The 19,285-nt window shown below is 51.2% G+C and overlaps 1 protein-coding gene across 1 annotated transcript in view; it reads left to right on the top strand.

Annotated features, from left to right (window-relative positions):
- Capn5 (calpain 5) overlaps positions 1 to 18,886 on the top strand; it is a 55,543-nt gene extending 36,657 nt beyond the window's left edge. The window contains exons 4-13 of the mRNA XM_021194559.1: positions 3,958 to 4,166; positions 7,432 to 7,624; positions 8,544 to 8,737; positions 9,171 to 9,248; positions 10,997 to 11,192; positions 11,833 to 11,955; positions 13,997 to 14,193; positions 14,518 to 14,633; positions 15,081 to 15,217; positions 16,385 to 18,886. Of these exons, the coding sequence (XP_021050218.1) occupies positions 3,958 to 4,166; positions 7,432 to 7,624; positions 8,544 to 8,737; positions 9,171 to 9,248; positions 10,997 to 11,192; positions 11,833 to 11,955; positions 13,997 to 14,193; positions 14,518 to 14,633; positions 15,081 to 15,217; positions 16,385 to 16,567 (1,626 nt within the window). The 3' untranslated portion in view covers positions 16,568 to 18,886. The remainder of the gene's footprint in view (positions 1 to 3,957; positions 4,167 to 7,431; positions 7,625 to 8,543; positions 8,738 to 9,170; positions 9,249 to 10,996; positions 11,193 to 11,832; positions 11,956 to 13,996; positions 14,194 to 14,517; positions 14,634 to 15,080; positions 15,218 to 16,384) is intronic.
- Positions 18,887 to 19,285: the final 399 nt, after the last annotated feature.

The raw sequence follows: 19,285 nt of genomic DNA, 5'->3' as shown, positions 1-19,285 counted from the left end.
AGTTAGAGTGACTGTTGCTTTCCCAGGGGACCTGAGCTTGAATCCTAGCACACACATTGTGGCTCACAACCATCTGTACCTGCTGGCCTCTGCAGGAGACAGGCGTGACGTAGCACACAGACATGCGTACAGGCAATTTCCCCTATTTGTTAATATAACTTTTAACTTATCACTAACTTTAATATAATATGTATGTATGTATGTATATACAAATACACACATATAATTACTATAATAATAATATGCAACCAAAATATTTTAAAGTAGTCCAAAATGTTTGGAACCCAAAATTCCAGGCTTCAGGATTTTTTGGTATTTATGCATTTTACTCATTGAGCGTTCCGAAGCTGAAAACCCCCAAACCCCAGCTCCAAACTCAAAATCTTCTAGACATCAGTCAGTGCTTAAACCCTTCAGCTTGGGGAGCCTCATTTTCAGATTAGGGGTCCTGAGGGATTTAATACACACTAAATGCTTTAGTTTCAAAGATGCACAGGGTTGGCAGTCTTCTTACGTGGGATCCAAACCCAGCTCCGTGAAAGCCGTGGCCCAAACACCCTGACTTTTTTTTTCCCTGCAGTTTATTTATTGAAGAAACTGGGTCATTTGTCAGAGGTGGATTTTGTTGGCTGCACCCTCATGGGGGGGGGCGGGGAGTGAGTGACGTGGTCTCTGACTTTTGCCTTCTGTAACCTGCATCTGTCCCAGAGGCTTGATAAGAGTCAGAGTTTGGGGTTTGTTTTGGTTTTGGTTTTTTTTTTTTTTTTTACCTTCAGAAGTTACATCTTGCCCTCTTGTCCCCACCCATCTCCTGCTCCCTCCCCTCCCCCATCTCTCAGTGATGTAACCACTGAATAACCCTTTATTAGGTTCTGTTTTCTTTTCAGCCGGGATCTCGTATATGCCACTGTCCCAGAGCTCACCCTTCCTCCACCTCCTAAATGCTGGGATTACAGGCATGAGATATGACATCAATTTGGTGCTGGGGAGCCAACCCAGGCGACTACACCTTAGGCAAGTGCTCCACCAGTGAGCTAGCTATACTCCTAGCCCTTAGCCTGGAATTTGGTCTCAAACTCCCCAACCTCTGCCCCACAGCTCAGTGCTAGGGTTTTATACCCACAATCACTGATGCATCGCTGGTTTCAAAGTAAAAGTCAGTCTCATCCTTCCTTCCTCGTTTATTACCTGGATTTTTTTCCAGGCAGAGACACCCCACCTTTCCCTTACTGTTTGGTTGCCCTCTGGTATGGTATATAAAAAACAAAAAACAACACACACACACACACACACACACACACACACACACACACACACACGGGGTCTGTGTTTCATCCTTAAATTTCCCATCTCAAGAAGTTTTCTCCGGTAGTGACTATTCGGTGTCACTGTGACTTGTGACTTAAACATGCTTACTGTGTTCAATGCACTGTCATTCCCTCCCTAAAGCTCAGGTGGGTTTTGGGCTTAGCTAGGGGGCCTCCTTGACTGCGGCAGAGCCAGATGTGGCATATGGATAGATGTGTCGGGACTCTCTCCTCCCACCCCAGCACCCCAGCAGGCAACAGAGGGGCTGAGGGTGGAATGCCATAGTGGAGCCCACCCCACACTAATTCTAACGGCTTTGATGCAGGAAGGGAAATTGGGGCCTCCAGAGATCTCGACTCTGGATCTCCGGCCCTGGAGCCTCATTAACTTCTTCTTGGGCCACTGTGGGCTCAGTGCCAAAACCCCGAGTTTGACTAATGATCCTTGTGGGTCCCAGCATACCTCCCCATGCCCTTTGAGGGCTCCTCCTCCTCCCATCCCTTGCAGTCCAGAGCACTTAGTGCAGAGTCTCTGGGGAGGAGGCAGCAAGGCAGTGGGCCAGGCCCTTGCTGTGGCTCTCTGCCATTGGGTATGGTTCTGTAGCCTTGGGCAGCTTCTTTGGGCTTCAGTTTTCTCATCTGCAGTAGGATGACCCCACCTTGTGTAAGGCCCCGGTTTTTACCCAGTGCTCTATCTTCAAGGCAAACTGGAGAGCCAGGGCAAGGGGTCAGAGCAGAGGCCAACCTGGGAGCTTTTATTTTAAAAGGCCAGAGTTGGCTGAAGACAGGGGTAAGGAGAGGAAAGGAAGCAGCCGGCGATACTGGACCATGCCAGGTTGCTGACCCGGGCCCAGGTTGCTAAGCCTGTATTGGAACTCTGCTTGTGGGAACCTCTGCCAGCAGCATCCCAGGGCATCATCCCGCAGAGCTGTGAGGTGGGGGCACTGTGGAGACAGCTGGCTTGTGTCTGGCACCTCACAGTGCTCTATACGGAGGAGGGGTGGTACCTCTCCCCGGAGCTGGCATCTTCATTTTTTAGCCCCCAGTGTGTCCCCAGAGACTTTACTCTTTTGCTTGCGCCCCTGTTGATAGTATAAACAACAAAGCATATAAACAACACATCCCTGAGGAGGGCGAGGGGTGTGCCGCCCCGGCCTGCGTGCCTGGGCACTCTCTGATCCACAGTGACTTTCTTCCAGAAGGAACTGCCTGAGCTCCAGGTGGGGCTCAGCTGTGCTTGGTTCATAACCAGCAGAGTTAGCTGGTCACGCTGGCATGGAGAGCTGAGGCGTTCCCCCTTTCTCCCTGATTCTTGGGGTTCAGATGACCTGTTTGTCCTCATGTCTTTGGGAAGACATCTGTGCCGACTCCTAGAACATGTGCTCAGAGCTGAGGTTAGCTCCAGGGTGCTCCCTGTTTTCTCCCAGGGTGCTCCCTATTCTCTCCCCTCCATCCCATGTGTGCCCCCTTGTGCCTTCCTCTCCCACCAGACTCAGGCTCCTTGAGGGCTTGTATTATGCCTAGGCCGTCTTAGCCCTCAATGTCTCACATGGCCCCGGGCCCACATAGTTGTTCATATACTGCAAAATAGCTCATCTGTAAACGCATAGGCCTGGGTTTGAATCCTAGCCTCAAACCCAGATCTACCTGCCTCCAAAGCACATGCTTTTATTGTTTTCCTAACTCTGTGGGCTCTGGGCGAGTAACTTATCCTCTCAGAGCCTTAACCAGCTATTGGGCTGAGATGGTTAATGGCAATCTCTCCGTGGAGCTACTGTGAAGATTACAGTAAGCTAATTTGCGTCAGGTCCAGACCCTGCCATTGGCAAGGAGCTTCCTAAATACTAGATGCTAGAGTCCTAATGCATAAATGAGTTTATTCATTCAGTCAACATATGTGTGACACACATGCACATGTGCCAGGCAGATGGGAAGCAAGCCTTGCCTGCAGAGAGCTGACCCTGCAGAGGTAGGAGCAGACCTTGGGTAAAGCGCCACATGGGCACTTGATATATTAACCCAGCGAAAGTGCAGATTTTACAGAAGTGCTTGGCCCAGAGACTGAGGGATAGGGGTCCTTGTCTGGTCTAGAGTTAGGGCCGGCTTCCTGGACAATGAAGTGGTCAATGATGGAATGTGAGGTGTGAGGGCAGGGAGCTGGACTAGGAACCATGAGAGGGTAGAGAAGTGAGGCTGGGTAGGTTTGCCACTGTGTGAGGGCCAGGGTGACTGTGGGCGTCAGTGCTGATACAGGGTCTTGGAACCAGAGGTGGTGAGGGCCGGTGCTGGTGTGAAGCCAGGGGACCTGGGAAGAGCTGCTTAGTGGGGAGGGAGATACGATTCTGCCATGGCTGCTGGATTCCACCTGGGGTCGGCCTGCATGGCTGGGGTGGATGGAACAGATGTGAGGGAGGCTTGCAGGGAGGGGAGCCTATGGGATCTTACAACACTGGCTTAAAGGGCCTGACAGGGTCTCTGACTCTGACAGACATGGGACCCAAGTCCTAAGACCAGACTATTCGCCAGGTCCCACGGTGTTCACGCAGTGATAGGATGAACTCCAGTACTCTCGTTCTGTTTCTTTGGCCATATGTACCCCCATTTCCTCGGGAGCCAGATGCCTCTCAATGCCTCCATTCTCCCCACCCAGGTCATCCCAGACTGGAAGGAGCAGGAATGGAACCCCGAGAAACCTGACAGCTATGCCGGCATCTTCCATTTCAACTTCTGGCGCTTTGGGGAGTGGGTGGACGTGATCGTCGATGACCGGCTGCCCACAGTCAACAACCAGCTCATTTACTGCCACTCCAACTCCAAAAATGAGTTCTGGTGTGCCCTGGTGGAGAAGGCCTATGCCAAGTAGGTGCGGCTGTGGCCAGGCGGGTGGCCAGGTGGGTTGACCAGGTGGAGCTGTCTGAGTAGGATGGCCAGACTGAGTTGCCAGGCCAGCGTGGGCCGCTCATGGGCCTTTAGGAAAGGCTCCTGTCACAGAGAGGTGAGGGGCTGGTGCCTAGCACACGGCATGGTCAAAGCTTTGGCCCAAGAACCTTGCCAACTAGCTCTGTTATTGGTGAGGTGGAGACCCTGGAGAAGGCGGGCAACCTGCCGCAGTTGGGCGGACTGACACTTCTGTGCACGGCAGTGGCTCTCAGCCTTAAGCACATGCCGCTGAACTCCCCTGGGAGCCTCTCCTGGGATGTGGCCTTGAGATATGGTCTGGATAGTGGACCCTGGGCCAGATGCCTGTCTTCCTCTTTTCAGAGTTGCCTCAGAATGAACACCAGCAAGGGTACACTGAGGAGTGGGACATCTGGGGCGAGAGTGCCAGCTGGTTCCAGCTGTCTTGGAAGGAGACCCTCCCTGGATTCTCTTCCTAGGTCTTTAGAGGTTGTGCATGGAGGGAAGGTCAGAGGAGGCAGAGAGTGAGAGAAATCATAAGAGTATGAGTTCAAGAGCCTGCATGGAAGAGAGGAAAATAATTGGAAAGATGTATCCAGGAAAAGACACCTGTGGATTTAACCCTAAGAAAGCAGAACTGGTCCCTTGGTGGCCAGTGATTTCTACTAACTAGTGGGACTGCAGTATAGGGCCTCCTGCTGGTTAGGCAAGTGTTGCATCATGTAGCTCTGTTACGATTTTGCTTTTAAATAAAGTTTTATTGGACACACACAAATACACACACATACAGTACTCCTTGCTAAGTCCCCAGTTCATTGTCCAGTAACTTCTGCCCACAATGTTGTCCCCATTGCCCACATCCAAAACCTTTGCACACCCCGTTCCAGCAGAAATTCTTCCCCATTAAGCAATATCTCCCTTTCCCCTCCCTGTAGCCTGGCAAATGCCTGTTCTTCTTGCCCATGAATCTACCTATTCTGGGTATCTCATATGCAGTGGCTCCTACAATTATTTGTTCCTCTGTGTCTGGCTTCTCTTACTCAGCGTGGTAGTGTCAATTTCTGTCCACACGGTAACTTACTTCCACACTTCTGCCCATTACTGAACAATGCTGAACCACTGTGGCTCCACGTTTGACGTCATCTGTTTGTGGGTGGACGCTTGGGCACCTGTGAATAGTGCTGCTGAGATCGTGGGTGTGCAGGTGTCCAGGTCTCTACTTCACCCGTTCCCAGTGTATCCTCGCAGCGGAGCTGCTGGGTCATGTGACCGTTCATAGTGGCTGCAACATTTTATGCTTGCTTTTGAATTTATTGTTTATTTACTTTTAATTTTTTTCTATTTACTTTTGTGTGTGTGTTGCACTTATGTATATGTTTTCATGTGTGTGGGCAAACTTGTATACTTGTGTGTGTGTGTGTGTGTGCATGTATATGTATGTATGTGCGTGTGTATGTATATGTGTGTGGGTGTATGTGTATATGCATATATGTGTGTATGTGTATATGTGAGTATGCACATGCATATGTATATGTGTGGTATGTTCATATGTATATATGTATGCATGCATGTGTGTATGCATGTGTGTATGTATGTGTTTGTGTGTGCACATGTGTGTATGTATATGTGTGGGGGTATATGTGTGCATGCATGTGTATGTATGAGTATGTGCATGTGTGTATATGTATATGCATGTGTGTATGTGTATGTGTGTGTATGTGTGGAGTCCTGAGATTGATGTTGGACACACCCTGGTTTGCTCTTTCACTTTAGTCATTGAAACAGGGGCTCTCAGTCAAACTCAGAGCTCACTGATGCAGCCAGTCACTGATGCAGCCAGTCTTGCTAGCTAACTTGCTCTCAGCATCCCATCTCTGCCTGCCAAGGCTGGAGTTACAGGTCCCCATACCCCCCACCCTTGCATCCACTTGCACTTGCTTGGGTTCTGAGTTTGAATTCTAGCCCTTGGGCTCTCCTGGCAATTGCTTTAACCCCTGAATTGCCTCCCCTGTTGTAGAATGAGCATGTACCTTTTAGAGCAAATCCAGTTGGCATAGACACCAGGGAAGGCCACTCCCACCCTGCTTTAGGCCGTTGCTAGCGTCTGTGCCTCAGGTACCTCTTTTATTCTCTGCACCCCATTCCCTGTGACAAGGACAGTTCTGTCAGATCAGTCTTGTTGTGAGACAGGGTCTCATGTAGGCTTTCCCCAAGCTCACTATGTAGCAGAAGCTGGTTTTGACTCACAATCAAAAGTGCTGAGGTTCCAGGCATGTGCTACCCTGCCAGCTTCTCTTAACGTCTTTGGTGCATTTTTACTCATAGGCATCCTTACAAAGCAGGCACTGTGTTTGTGGACATGTCTTTTTAGTGCATACTGTTGGCACCGTACTGTGTATCTGCTACCCATGTTCACAGTCACGTTGTCACACATAATAGATGATTGATGATTGGTATATTTTCAAAGTTCTCTCAAAGACACTGAACACCGATCTCCCAATTCTGCATACACTTTATCACTTCTGGCCAGAAGCTTCTTTAAGGAGTTATTGCTAACAACACCTCAAAACATAACTGGGATCCAGCTGTAGTGCTTTTGGGAGCATCACAAACAAGCATTTCCCCTACCCCAAAGATTCTTTACTAGTACTTTCTAGAATGTTCCAAGGCATAGATACAGCATTTGTGTTTAAAAACCAATTTCTTAGAGTTGTACATTTTTATCCTTATGAGTTATATTACTTATCTAGAATTGTGTCAAAAGATAAATGAACTTCTAACATGTTTAAGAAGACTTGATAGGTATTTAGACACCTGGTAAAGATGAGGCTCTTCAAGCCTAGAGAATTTGAGTCCTACAGTGGTGGTGCTCAGTAGGACGGAGGGGCCTGGGAGGTGTTTGTTTTCTTGTTTGTTTGTTTTGTTTTTGTTTTTGTTCAGTTGTTGTTTTGGTTTAGTTTGGTTTGGTTTTGACTCTGTGTATTTGTTCTGTAGACCAGGCTGGCTTCAAATTCAGAGATCCACCTGCCTCTGCCTCTTGAGTGCTGGGATTAAAAGTGTGCACCACCACCACCTGGCTGAGAGCCTGGGAGTTAAGACCTGAGCTCTAAGATTGCCTTGCAATGAGACTGTAGCAGCCTGCTTCTTCAGACAGCTCCTGTGTGAGTTAAAAGATTCAGACCTGCCTGGAAACCTGAGCTGGCAATTCCCTTCCTGTTGTCCCCAGGCTGGCAGGCTGTTACCAGGCCCTGGACGGAGGCAACACGGCCGATGCACTGGTGGATTTCACAGGTGGTGTTTCTGAACCCATTGACCTGACCGAGGGGGACTTGGCCACTGACGAGACTAAGAGAAATCAGCTCTTTGAGCGCGTGCTGAAGGTGCACAGCAGAGGCGGGCTCATCAGTGCCTCCATCAAGGTAGGGGGGCTGCAGGGAAGATCCCAAGCCCTGGATGGGAGGGAGTGGGACTGAGCTTGGGCCCCAGCCAGCTCATCATAGTGACCCTTGGCTTTCTGGGAGATGGAGTAGGTGGGGAGCATAGCTCCCCTTCCCCAGAGCTGAATAGTAATGAATGCAAATCCAACCCCACCACCATGCAATGCCCACTACACCGTTCACACCCCATTCAGACTCCCTTAGGCTTTTGTGTCCCAGCCTTTGAGATACTTTGTCAAGGTATAAAGTGTCAGAAGTTAAGGAGAAGCTGGAAGAGGACAGGGAGTCTCTAGTCCCTTTAGGTGATCTAGAGCTGGTCTTCAGGAGGGTCCTCTGCTCAGTCACTGCTGGGAGAAAGGTGGGTTCATTGAACCCAGGGTAAGCTAGCTTTCTGCGGAGTTTGGTCAGCTGGCTCTCTAGACACATGGAGCCCTGATTTGTGGCTTCTGCTGAGTTCCGTGGCATAAACCCTCCCATCAAGGCCAATTTCCTCTTGCTTATGTTTTTACAAGCATCTCTTAACATTTCCGAGTATTACCACCAAGTGTGGTGCTGCATATCTGTAATCTCAGTACGTGGGATTTGGGAGGCAGAGGCAGGAGGATTGCCCTAAGTTCAAAGCCAATCTAGTTCATATAGAGAATTCTATGTAATGAGACCTGAAAAATTCTAAATATATAGCAATCAGCAGCAGTGGGACAAGTTGGCACCAATATACTCTGGGGGGGGGGGAGAGCACAGTGGGGTCCCCTGGGGTTCTGAGCCCTTAGCAAAGCAAAGAGCTTTCTATGAGGTTGCAGTTCCCATCCCTACCTGAAGGAGGTGATGTGGCTTCTTAGCCTAGCTCCAGTGTCTTAGTTTAGATCCCAGTGTGACCCTCCTGTCTGTGTTTGTCCTGCAGGCTGTGACAGCAGCTGACATGGAGGCCCGCCTGGCATGTGGCCTGGTAAAGGGCCATGCATATGCTGTCACTGATGTGCGCAAGGTGCGCCTAGGCCACGGCCTGCTGGCCTTCTTCAAGTCAGAGAAGCTAGACATGATCCGCCTGAGGAACCCCTGGGGCGAGCGGGAGTGGACCGGGCCCTGGAGTGACACGTGAGGCTCACCAGGGTTGTGGCTGGGTATGGGCACAGAGGCAAGGACAAGCGGTGACACTGGACTGGGCCTTGCAGGGTCTGGGTCTGGGAGAGATACTCTGAGGAAAAAATAGGAGACTTACTTTCCTGTGTAAGTGTGGTGTCTGGGGAGGGGGTTTCATCAAGGACAGTGGGCAGGAGAAGGGTGACATGCTTTGTACTTGGACAATGGCCCCAAGGGATCGTAGCACCTCACCAGCTTTATTCCCTGACTTCATAGCCCTGGCATAAAGGAAGATCACAATTTCTAGTGGGAGAGAACAGAGGCTTCTTAGCTGGGCTGGGCATGACCTCCAGTTCTCTACCCACAGTGCTCTGCGGGCGCCTTGGTCCAGAGCTCTCCCTTGGGCCACTCCTCTTATACTGTTCCCTCCCTGATACTCACTCCCCAGGTCAGAGGAATGGCAGAAAGTGAGCAAGAGTGAGAGGGAGAAGATGGGCGTGACCGTGCAGGATGACGGTGAATTCTGGTGAGTGTCTTCTTGTCTTGAGTTTGGGCTGGGGAGGACCTTCCTGGGGCCTGGCAGGAGCACAGGACAGGGAGTCAGGATCCAGGGCCACGGTCATCAGTCTGCTATATAGCCTTGGAAACATCACACCACCCCTCTGACCCGTTGCCGCCTCTGTAAGATGTGTTGTTTAGAGAAGGGTGCTTTTACCCCATGTCCTGTCTGCACACCTGAGGAACACCAGAACTGCCCGGTCACCCAGACCGAGTCTTAGCAAGCAAGACTCAGAGCCAGCAGTCAGTCACCTCAGAGCATCGTCCCCTGCATCCATGCGCTGCAACTGTTGGCTTGTGTCCACCCTGCATCCACCCCCAGTGTCCATCCCCTTACGACCTGTAGCTATTCCCTACAACCCCCCCCATCCATTCTTCCATCTCCATCCTCCTTGGTCCACCACTCCCTATGTCTGCTTCACACATCCACTCCCTGCATCCATTTGCTGGACCTGTTCCCTAAATCTATCCCTCTGAATACATCACCCTGTGCCCATCCCTCGCATCCACTTTCTCCATACATCCTGTTGCATGTACCCCCTGCACCTACTCACTCCCTTGCTTCCTTCCGTTCATCCTTCTGAACACATCCATTCTTCTGTTTCTGTACCTATTCATTCTATAAACCCATTCACTTCCCACACCCAGCCCCTCATCCAGCCCTGTACCTTTTCATTCTCCTGTATCCATCCCCTCATTCCCTCCCTGTACCTATTCCTTCTCCTGTGTCTATTCCTTCCATTGTATACACTCCCCTACCTGCGTCCCTTGCGCCCATGCATTCCCTTACACCCCTTCCCTCAAATCCATTCGCCAGCGTTCTATTTGGACTCCGTTTGGTGCCCTGCTCTCCTTCACAACGCCTACAGGGGGTAAAGGTACAAGGTGCCGATGTGAGGCCCATGCCATGCAGACCCAAAGGCCAACCGGGAGCAGATGACAGTGACATTAATACCCTTACGAAGCCCCCCTGTGCTGGGGTAGAGGAGGCTGGCCAGGCCCTCCAGTCTGCGCTCCTGTGGATAGAGTGCACTTTCTGTAGTCTAGCTCAGGAGTCAGTTGAGTTAAAGCATAGCAACGTTGCTCCTCCATGGGAAAAGCTGCTTTTAAAGGCATTTCTCAAGCATATTCAAACACCTCTGGCACTGCCGGTGCTCCAGGAGGTGTGCCCGGCAGCAGCCTGGTCACTGCCTTTGCTTACCATGGCGGGAGGGTCGGGGTTGATTCGGGCCTTACAGCAGCCGTGGAAGACAATGGGTAGTGACAGATGGTACATGATGTGCACACCAGGGCTGGTGAGAAGACACTGACCACCAGTCCTGACAACTTCACTTCAATTCCTGGGCCCCACATGGTGGGAGGAGAGGACCGACTCCCACAGGCTGTCCTCTGACCTCCACATGCATGCCCTCCCCACAACAATAAATGTTCAAAACTGCACTGAGATGTTAAGGTGCGCGCGCACCCTGGTTATGAACACTGTGAACAGCTGTCCCAGTCAACATACCAGCTACACGTATGCTCTTGTTTTCCTCAATGTCCTGCCTTCCCCGTGAGACAGGCAACTATTGGTAGGTTCATCCCATTTTACAGATGAGGAAGTGGAGACCCAAGAGAGATTTGGGGTCTTGGTGGCATTGTGTCCAGCTTGCTTGTGTGTGACTGTGTTTCGGAGCGTGGTGCGGTGCTCCAAGCTCACTGCCTTCCTGCACTTAGGATGACCTTTGAGGACATGTGCCGGTACTTTACCGACATCATTAAGTGCCGCCTGATTAACACGTCCTACCTGAGCATCCATAAGACATGGGAGGAGGCCCGGCTGCACGGTGCCTGGACGAGACATGAAGACCCACAGCAGAACCGCAGCGGAGGCTGCATCAACCACAAGGACACGTTCTTCCAGAACCCACAGGTGGGCATGTGCAAGGACCCCACCCTGTCTTACCCTGCATCAGCCGTGGACCCGAGTGACTCAGGGATGTTCCTGGCTGCCTTTGAGCCTCATTGTGACTATCTGTGCAGTGGGGGCCTGGAGGACACTGTGTGAGGTCATGAACTCGCTGTCTTACTGTCTACCCTGCATATGTAGGAAACGTCTCTCGGGGACTCAGAGCTGTCTCGTCTGGAGTCTCAGGCACAGTGAGAGGCCAAGTAGTGGTCAGACCCCTTTGTTTTCGCAGTAGCCCAGTTTGGCTATTCCCAGGAAGTGTGGCCAGGCTGTGCTTCCCACTGGGAACTCTCCCCAACAGCCTCCTCCTCCTCCGCTGCAGTCTGTCTTCTCAGTCCTTAGACTCGGTGTGCCCTTACTGAGCAGCACTTGTGTGCTGAGCTCTGAGGTGAGCACTTAGCATCTCGTTGAGCTCACCCGGTCTTCAGTCAGGGTGGCCACTGTATGAGTTAATGGTCTCGTCTCCCAGAGGAGGGACTGACTTGGAGAGTGGATGGGATGGCCTAAGTTCATGTTACCAACGTGGCTGGGCCACTGCTGGAGTCTAGCCTCCCGAGTTGACCTGGGTCTCACTGGGGATCTCTTTTCATGGCCACACCTTCAGTACGTATTTGAAGTCAAGAAGCCAGAAGATGAAGTGTTGATCAGTATCCAGCAGCGGCCGAAGCGCTCAACTCGCCGGGAGGGCAAAGGTGAGAATCTGGCCATCGGCTTCGACATCTATAAGGTGAGATCTGTGGGCCCACACCACTTGCGGTTGGCCTGGGCTCCATGAGGTCTTGAGTGCCTGGTGGTCTCGCTGCCCCTCCCCCATCACTGCCCCTCCCCCAGAGCTAGGCCTCTCATCTCCTGTAGCCTCTTGTGTTGGAGGCCTTTCTGCGCACAGGAGTAGGCAACCTTGTACAGAGACTGGCAGACTCCCCATAACTCTCCTGGCTTGGAAGTTGATGTCCTCCACACGTGATACTCAGTGTGGGGAGACAGTTGGCATGACAGATCCCGACATACGTGTCAGATCTTCAGAACTTACTGAACCCACATGGGTGTGAGACAGTGATGCGTGCTTGCTCCCTGGCAGTCAGTGTTCATGAGAAAACCATTTGCTCTCTCCCCTGTGCTGGCTCATTCATGTGTTGACATACTGTGACACTTGGTGTCATGTCATGCGCTGCTTTTCCGGGAGCTGTCCAGGACATCCTGGGAGCTGGTGGTATCATTTCATGGCTTTAGGATGAGAGAGGCATGTCATGGTAAGTAGTCTTCCGAGACCATGAAGATGAGTTCTGAGACACCCACTGGATGACCCACACTGTAGGTAGCACCATACCATAGCCATAACGAAGACAGCTATGAACAGTTCATCATCGGTGAGCTCAGCACATAGTACAGATGTGCTGGCCAAACAGGGTGACTTTTGCCCCTCCTGTTGAGTGAGTTGAGATAGTGCGGGATTTCAACACGTCCAAAATTGAAAAGACAGCCATTGTTTCTGGAGTTTTCCTTTTGCTATTTTCAGTGCATGGCTGACTGTAGGCAACTGAAATCATGGAAATTGGAACTGTGGATAAGCAGGGTTGGCAGTGGGGGACAACTGCATTTGGTACCTTTGTGACAAAACTCCAGGGTCAGGCTGGGTATAGTGGCACATGCCTGTAATCCCAGCACTTAAGAGGCTTTGACAGGAAAACCAGGAGCAGCAAGACAGTCTCAGTTACAAAGCGAGTTCAAGCCTGGGCTATAGGAGACCTTGTCTCGGAAGCAAAACGAGAGAAAGGCTCCTCAGGTAAAGAGGCTTGCTGCCAAGGCCTGATGCTATGAGTTCGATCCCTGGAAGGCATGCGAAGGTGGGAGAGAATTAACCCCACAACGGTGTCCTCTGACCAATACCTGTGTGCTGTGGCATGTATGCCCCTCATCATACACACACACACATATAATAAATAGTTAAAAAAAAAAAAAGAAAGAAAGAACTTATAGCGGCATTGGGATCACCAGGAGATTTCTCACCGCTTTTAAATTATTTTTCTTGAGGTAAAAGTCATAGACCACCTAATTGAGCAATCTAAAGTATATAACCTAGAGACATCACTAGATTACCGTCTTTGTGAAGAGACGGTCCACTCCAGTAAGTCATTGCCACCCAATATGATAGAGCCTTCTGTGGGGGCCTCTGCAAAACACCCCAGCCAGCAGAGCATTGATCCGTGTGAGGCCAGGGGGAACTTCAGTTCAGTGTGACTCAGTAGCTGGTGTTGGTCCAAACTTCAAGAGTCCGACACTGGGTAGTTCATTTTGGGCCTATTTAAGCACAGCACAATTTGGAAAAAATGAAGTTTTCTGGTGATAAATCAACCCTGTGTGCACAACAGAGTTTAAGACATGGCTGCATGGGGCATCTTCCCAAGGATAGGTTCTATATATTGGCTGCATGGGACATCTTCATAAGGCTGGGTTCTGTAGATTGGCTGCGTGGGGCATTGTAAGGGTCTGGAGGATGGTGTGGTCTCAGTTTATCAGCCACCTCCACTCCCCGCCATCACCCTGTGTGTTTAACATTCCTGGTTCCCTGGTGCTCATCTGTGAGCACAAGGGCCTATGTGCTTTTCACACCCTTCCCCTCAGCCCTAACCAAACACTAACCTGATCTTGTCCTTATAGATTTGCTAGTTTTGGATACTGTCTGTCTGGGCAGCCTACTGATCCTCTGGGAGATGGGAGAGACTCCGACGAGGCTGTTTATGCCCCCATCTCCTCCTGTCTCCACATAGGTGGAAGAGAACCGCCAGTACCGTATGCACAGCCTACAGCACAAGGCTGCCAGCTCCATCTACATCAATTCGCGCAGCGTTTTCTTGCGGACAGAGCTGCCCGAGGGCCGCTATGTTATCATCCCTACCACCTTCGAGCCAGGTCACACTGGCGAGTTCCTGCTCCGAGTCTTCACAGATGTCCCCTCCAACTGCCGGTGTGTGTGGGCTAGAGCCAGTGACCGCACATATACCCCATGCTGGGCTGGATTTTAACATGGGTCTTACCATTACTACCACATGTCCCATCTGTCTTCTGAGGATGAGAAATAAGATCTATAATGCCCAGTGGAGGATGTGTCATGTGGGAAGTGCTAAGTGCTCTGCCGCCCTGAGAGGAGGAGGCAGGGCAGAGAGGCTGGAGGCCTGTGGTAGTAGGTGGTTGAGTTTGCCACGAGGGTTGATTAGCTCCTTGTTTTGAACCCCGTCTGCACATTTGTCTTTATGCCGCCCACCCATTCCCCTATTCTGCCCTGTTTCAGGGAGCTACGCCTGGATGAGCCCCCTCGGACCTGTTGGAGCTCCCTCTGTGGCTACCCTCAGCAGGTGGCCCAGGTCCATGTCCTGGGGGCTGCTGGCCTCAAGGACTCCCCAACAGGTGAGTTCCCCTGGAGTTTACCTCAGGCCCCCTCTACTTCAGTGCACACCCCAGTCTCCTGAGACCCCAGCACTTGTAGACACAGCCATCCAGCGGGTGATGCTAGCTTCTAGAGAGGTCCCCCTCCTGCTTCCCTGGAGCCCCCATGTGGTGGGGACATCAGATAGCTGCTGGCGGTTCAGAGACAGCTTCTCTAGACTGAGAAGGTGTTGAGGTGAGAAACCCGTATACAGAGAACAGTTGGGAAGAACCACAGGCCAGAGGCCACTCTGTACCCTTCCCTCTACCCGGCCCTAGAAAGTAGGGTGCTAGGAAGGTGGGTCAGGCTCCTGTCTCCCCTTCCCCTTTGGGATGGAGACCCGGTTGGCATGTCACCTCCCAGACACCTATCCCATTAGGCTCTGCACCAGCCCCGTCCTCACCCCAGCTCCCCAATCCTCTCTCCAGGAGCAAATTCATATGTGATCATCAAGTGTGAGGGCGAAAAGGTTCGTTCAGCTGTGCAGAGAGGGACCTCGACACCAGAGTACAACGTGAAAGGCATCTTCTATCGCAAGAAACTGGCTCAGCCTATCACCGTGCAGGTGAGACCCACTCACAAGCATATCCTGCCCCTCCCATAGCCTGTCGATCTATGGCCCCAGGCAGAGAACCCTTCCGTAAGAGCCCAGGTGTCCTGCCTCTTGCTTCCCTGTAGGTGCCTGATGTTTAGCAGTTTGTGTCTGAGATCCAACAAGGTGGGTCTCCCAGCTGAGGACTGTGGTCTTCTGTGCTGACCTGGCCCAAAGCCTGGGTCACTCTTCCTCAGAGCTTCCACAGTGAATCTACTTGAGAAGGTGACACTGAGGTCATGTGTGGCCCGGGGAGCTGATCTGAATGCACAGCTCCTTTCTCTCAATCCAACATGGCTGGAACAAGGTGACTCGGAGCTCATTATCAAGGAACCTTCTCCTCTGTCCCCGGGGCCAGAGCAGCCTCTCTCTCGGCAGGAAACCATCTGTAAACAAATGCATCGCACCCTGGGGGAGCTACTAGATTTTTCCAAGTTTTCTTAACACTCGGTCCCAGTGGTTTAAATCACAGACTTGTAGAAACTGAGTCTAGAAGGACCATTAGGGACAGGCAATTCAACGCAAATATTAAAATGCGATGCTGAGTGTGGCGGCCCACGGCTTAATCTCAGGAGACAGAGGCAGACAGACTCTGGGAGTTTGAGGCTAGCCTGATCTATGTAGATTAAACTGCTAGCATAGTGAAACATTGTCTCCAGAAAGAAAGAAAGAAAGAGAGAGAGAGAGAGAGAGAGAGAGAGAGAGAGAGAGAGAGAGAGAGGGAAGGAGGGAGAGGAAAAGAGAAGAGGAGAGGAGAAAAGAAAAGAAAAGGAAAAAAGAAAAGAAAAGAAAAGAAAAGAAAAGAAAAGAAAAGAAAAGAAAAGAAAAGAGAAAAAAGAAAAAGGGGCTGGGGCAGAACTAGGTCAAGTTCAAAGTCCCTCCCTCCCCTCCCCAACCCAGTTCAAATTTCCTAGAGCTAGGAGTGACAGGTTGAGCTTTCTAAGTGACAACAAGCTTTTATGGGGAGCCTGAGGCTCTGGAAGCGGGCACCCCATCAGTCCAGGCCATGGGCTTTTCCCTGACTGGGCTTGCACTGACTGAAGAGGCTTCTAGGTCTGGCTGCCCTCACCCCCCCACCGCCCTAGGCTATATTCTGGTCTTAGATAAACCCTTCCTTCTTCACCCTCTGTCTTCTCTCAGGTTTGGAATCACCGAGTCCTGAAGGATGAATTCCTGGGCCAGGTGCACCTGAAGACTGCCCCGGACGACCTGCAAGACCTCCACACCCTCCATCTCCAGGACCGCAGTAGCCGGCAGCCCAGCGACCTGCCGGGCATTGTAGCTGTGCGGGTCCTCTGCAGTGCCTCTCTCACCGCAGTCTGATGCCAGCCTGCCTGTCCTGCCCCACTAGTCCTCACCACTACTCGCATGTCCCCACCTCGCCTGGGACCAGCCTGGGACACCGGGGCCCTTTCCTTACTCTTCCACTGACCCACTGTGCAACCTGAAGAGAGCCCTGCCTTCTCTGAGCCTCAGTGTTTGGAGGGCCCCAAAGAATTCCCGTCTTGTGGGGGAGTTTTCTTGCCTAAGATTTAAAGCAGTTCTCTCTACCCAGTGGGCGCTGCTGCTAAGGGGCTATCTGTTGAAACCGTCTCCCCAGGCCCTGCTGTCTGCCAGGAGTGCCAAGATGTCACTTGTTTACACACAAACTGCCATGTCCCAAGCCCCTTCCCTCTCCTTGTTTGCTATGGGGGAGATTGCTTCCCTCCCCAGATCTTTGCTTTGTAGCTTAGAGTGACCTTAAACTCATGATCCCCCTGCCTCCACCTCCTCAGTGCCATACCACTACACCAATTTGAGTGGTGCTGGGTATGGAACCCAGGGCTTTGTGCATGCTAGGCGAGCACTTACCAACTGAGCTACACCCCCAATCCCACCACAGCCCATTTTAAAAACATCTTGAAAGAACCCTTAGTGGACATATTCAGGAGACATCTGCTCATTGTCTAATGCCCGACCCCCATTCATTTAGTTATTCAATATAGACTTGTTCGATTAACCCAATATGCCTCCCTAGGCTTCCCAATTCTCAGGTCTTCTCGGAGGCAGATACCTTCCTGAGCTCCAGGCTCTGACATCACCCTCTGAAGAGCTATGGTCATGCTGGTGAGAAGGTGTGATTTCCCAACCTCTGCTTGTGGTGTTGGAAGGAGTGGCCTGGTCAGGCAGGTTGATGTAAGGCTATGGGAGATCCAAGGGGGACATATGCTGCCTCTGCTGAGAGACCCTGGAGTTTTCTTGGAAGAAAGGACTCTAGGGTGGATGGTATCAGGCCTTCAGGGTTAGATCATCTGTCGGGTGTCACAGATGGGGACTTCTCATGACCAGAGGGCTCTGCACCAGCATCCCCAAAGAGCCAAGGAGGCCGCCATGCTTTTACTGTCCAGACCAAAATGTTGCTCTCAATCCTCAACATTTGATAGTCTTAGCATTTAAAATATCTCCGTGTAAGGGAGGTCAGGCCCCACATTTGTTCTCTGCAAACTCACTTTGTTGATCGTCTGCTTTTATCTTGTCATTGAGCACGAGAGGGCACAGGCACAGTGGGACCTTCTTGGAGGAATCTCAGAGAGGAACAGAGATGAGATGTTCATTCCTGGCTGCCATCTGCATTCCTGAGGAACTCTTGTTTACTGGTGCTGTGGCTCACAGGTCCCCCTCTGTGCCCTCCTTCAGCTTCCAGACTAGACTTAGTAGATTAAAAAAAAAAAAAAAAATATATATATATATATATATATATATACAATTAAGTTATCAGCCACGATTCCTTTTGGGACTGTTACATTCTGCCTCTGGTCCCTCCGACGTGGTCTTCTTCCTGGCTGGAGGTGCTGGATTCTGACTGCCATCTTGCTCCATGGTGGCTCTTCTGGCCTGGGACCTGGTCCACAGGAAGGGCTGGGAGCTGAATTAAAGACAAGAGCATTCCTCCTGCACACTCGGGGCTTCCACCAGGAGCAAATCACTTCAACCTCCCGTGCCTCAATTCCTCCCGCTGTAGCATGGGGCTCGAGACTCCTATTTATGAGGACTCTTAGAAGGATAAGAGCAAGGTCACACCACTTCCGCCGTGTGTCAATCTGTCATACACTCTGCACGGTCACATGATCACTCCACTTCTCAATGGCCATTGCAGACGAAGACTGCAGTCAGGAAGGGAGGAGAATGAGCTCCTGCCTCACAATCTTGGGTCTCAGGGCCTGACATGGGGGTCTTAGCTCAGCCATATCCTCTGAGGCACAGGGCGAGCAGGGACCAAGTAGCAGACGTGTCGATGCTTCACCTGGCATTTAGCCACTGCCCCCCACTTCTAGCAGAACTGGGCCAGCAGCCCTGTTCTTGCTTCCTCTCTCATAAGCTAGGCCAGGCTGGCTCCTGGCTGTGAAGGAACTTCTGGTCCCCAAGAAGCCTTGAAGACTGGGCCAGTGAGGACAGGGTGGGGCAGGGATAGCCGTGGCTTTATTTATTGTTTGCACCCAGGAGGCCTTGTAGTGTTCTAGTTGCAGGTGATCAGCCCTACAGTGTATTATTCTACATGGACCAACAGGGCCTGGCCGTCACTCCTCCAGGCCACAATGCCCTGGGGTCAAGGGAAAGGAACTCTGTTATCTTCTCAGAATAAATATTACTGCCACTCTAGAGAGGTCTTTCTGTGTCTGTTTCATTTTTCCTGTACCCCCCCCCCCCCACATACACACACACACAAGGGTAAGGACAGAGAGGATAATGGGTAACTGACCTCTGGTCAGAAGGATGAGCAAGGAAGGTCTTGGGAATCACAGATAAAAGCTGGCCTTGCTGGTTGCCTAGTGAGTCAGAGCCCAGCTCTGTGGAATCCTTCAGGTTCCCTGCTTCCAATCAGTGTGGGGCTAGCTTTGCTGAGCTCTGCCCATCCCAGGCCCAGGGGACATGAAAGCACACAGTTCTTCCTGCTCTGCAGCAGTCTTCCAGCAACTGAAGAAAATGTACAAATCATGTCTGATCGCAGTACTGTAGTGTTCTTGTTTGTTTGTTTTTTGTTTTTTGTTTTTTTTTTTTTTT

This window comes from Mus pahari, chromosome 1 (assembly GCF_900095145.1).
Source record: "Mus pahari chromosome 1, PAHARI_EIJ_v1.1, whole genome shotgun sequence".
NCBI lineage: Eukaryota > Metazoa > Chordata > Mammalia > Rodentia > Muridae > Mus > Mus pahari.
This window is presented reverse-complemented; position numbering and strand designations above follow the sequence as displayed.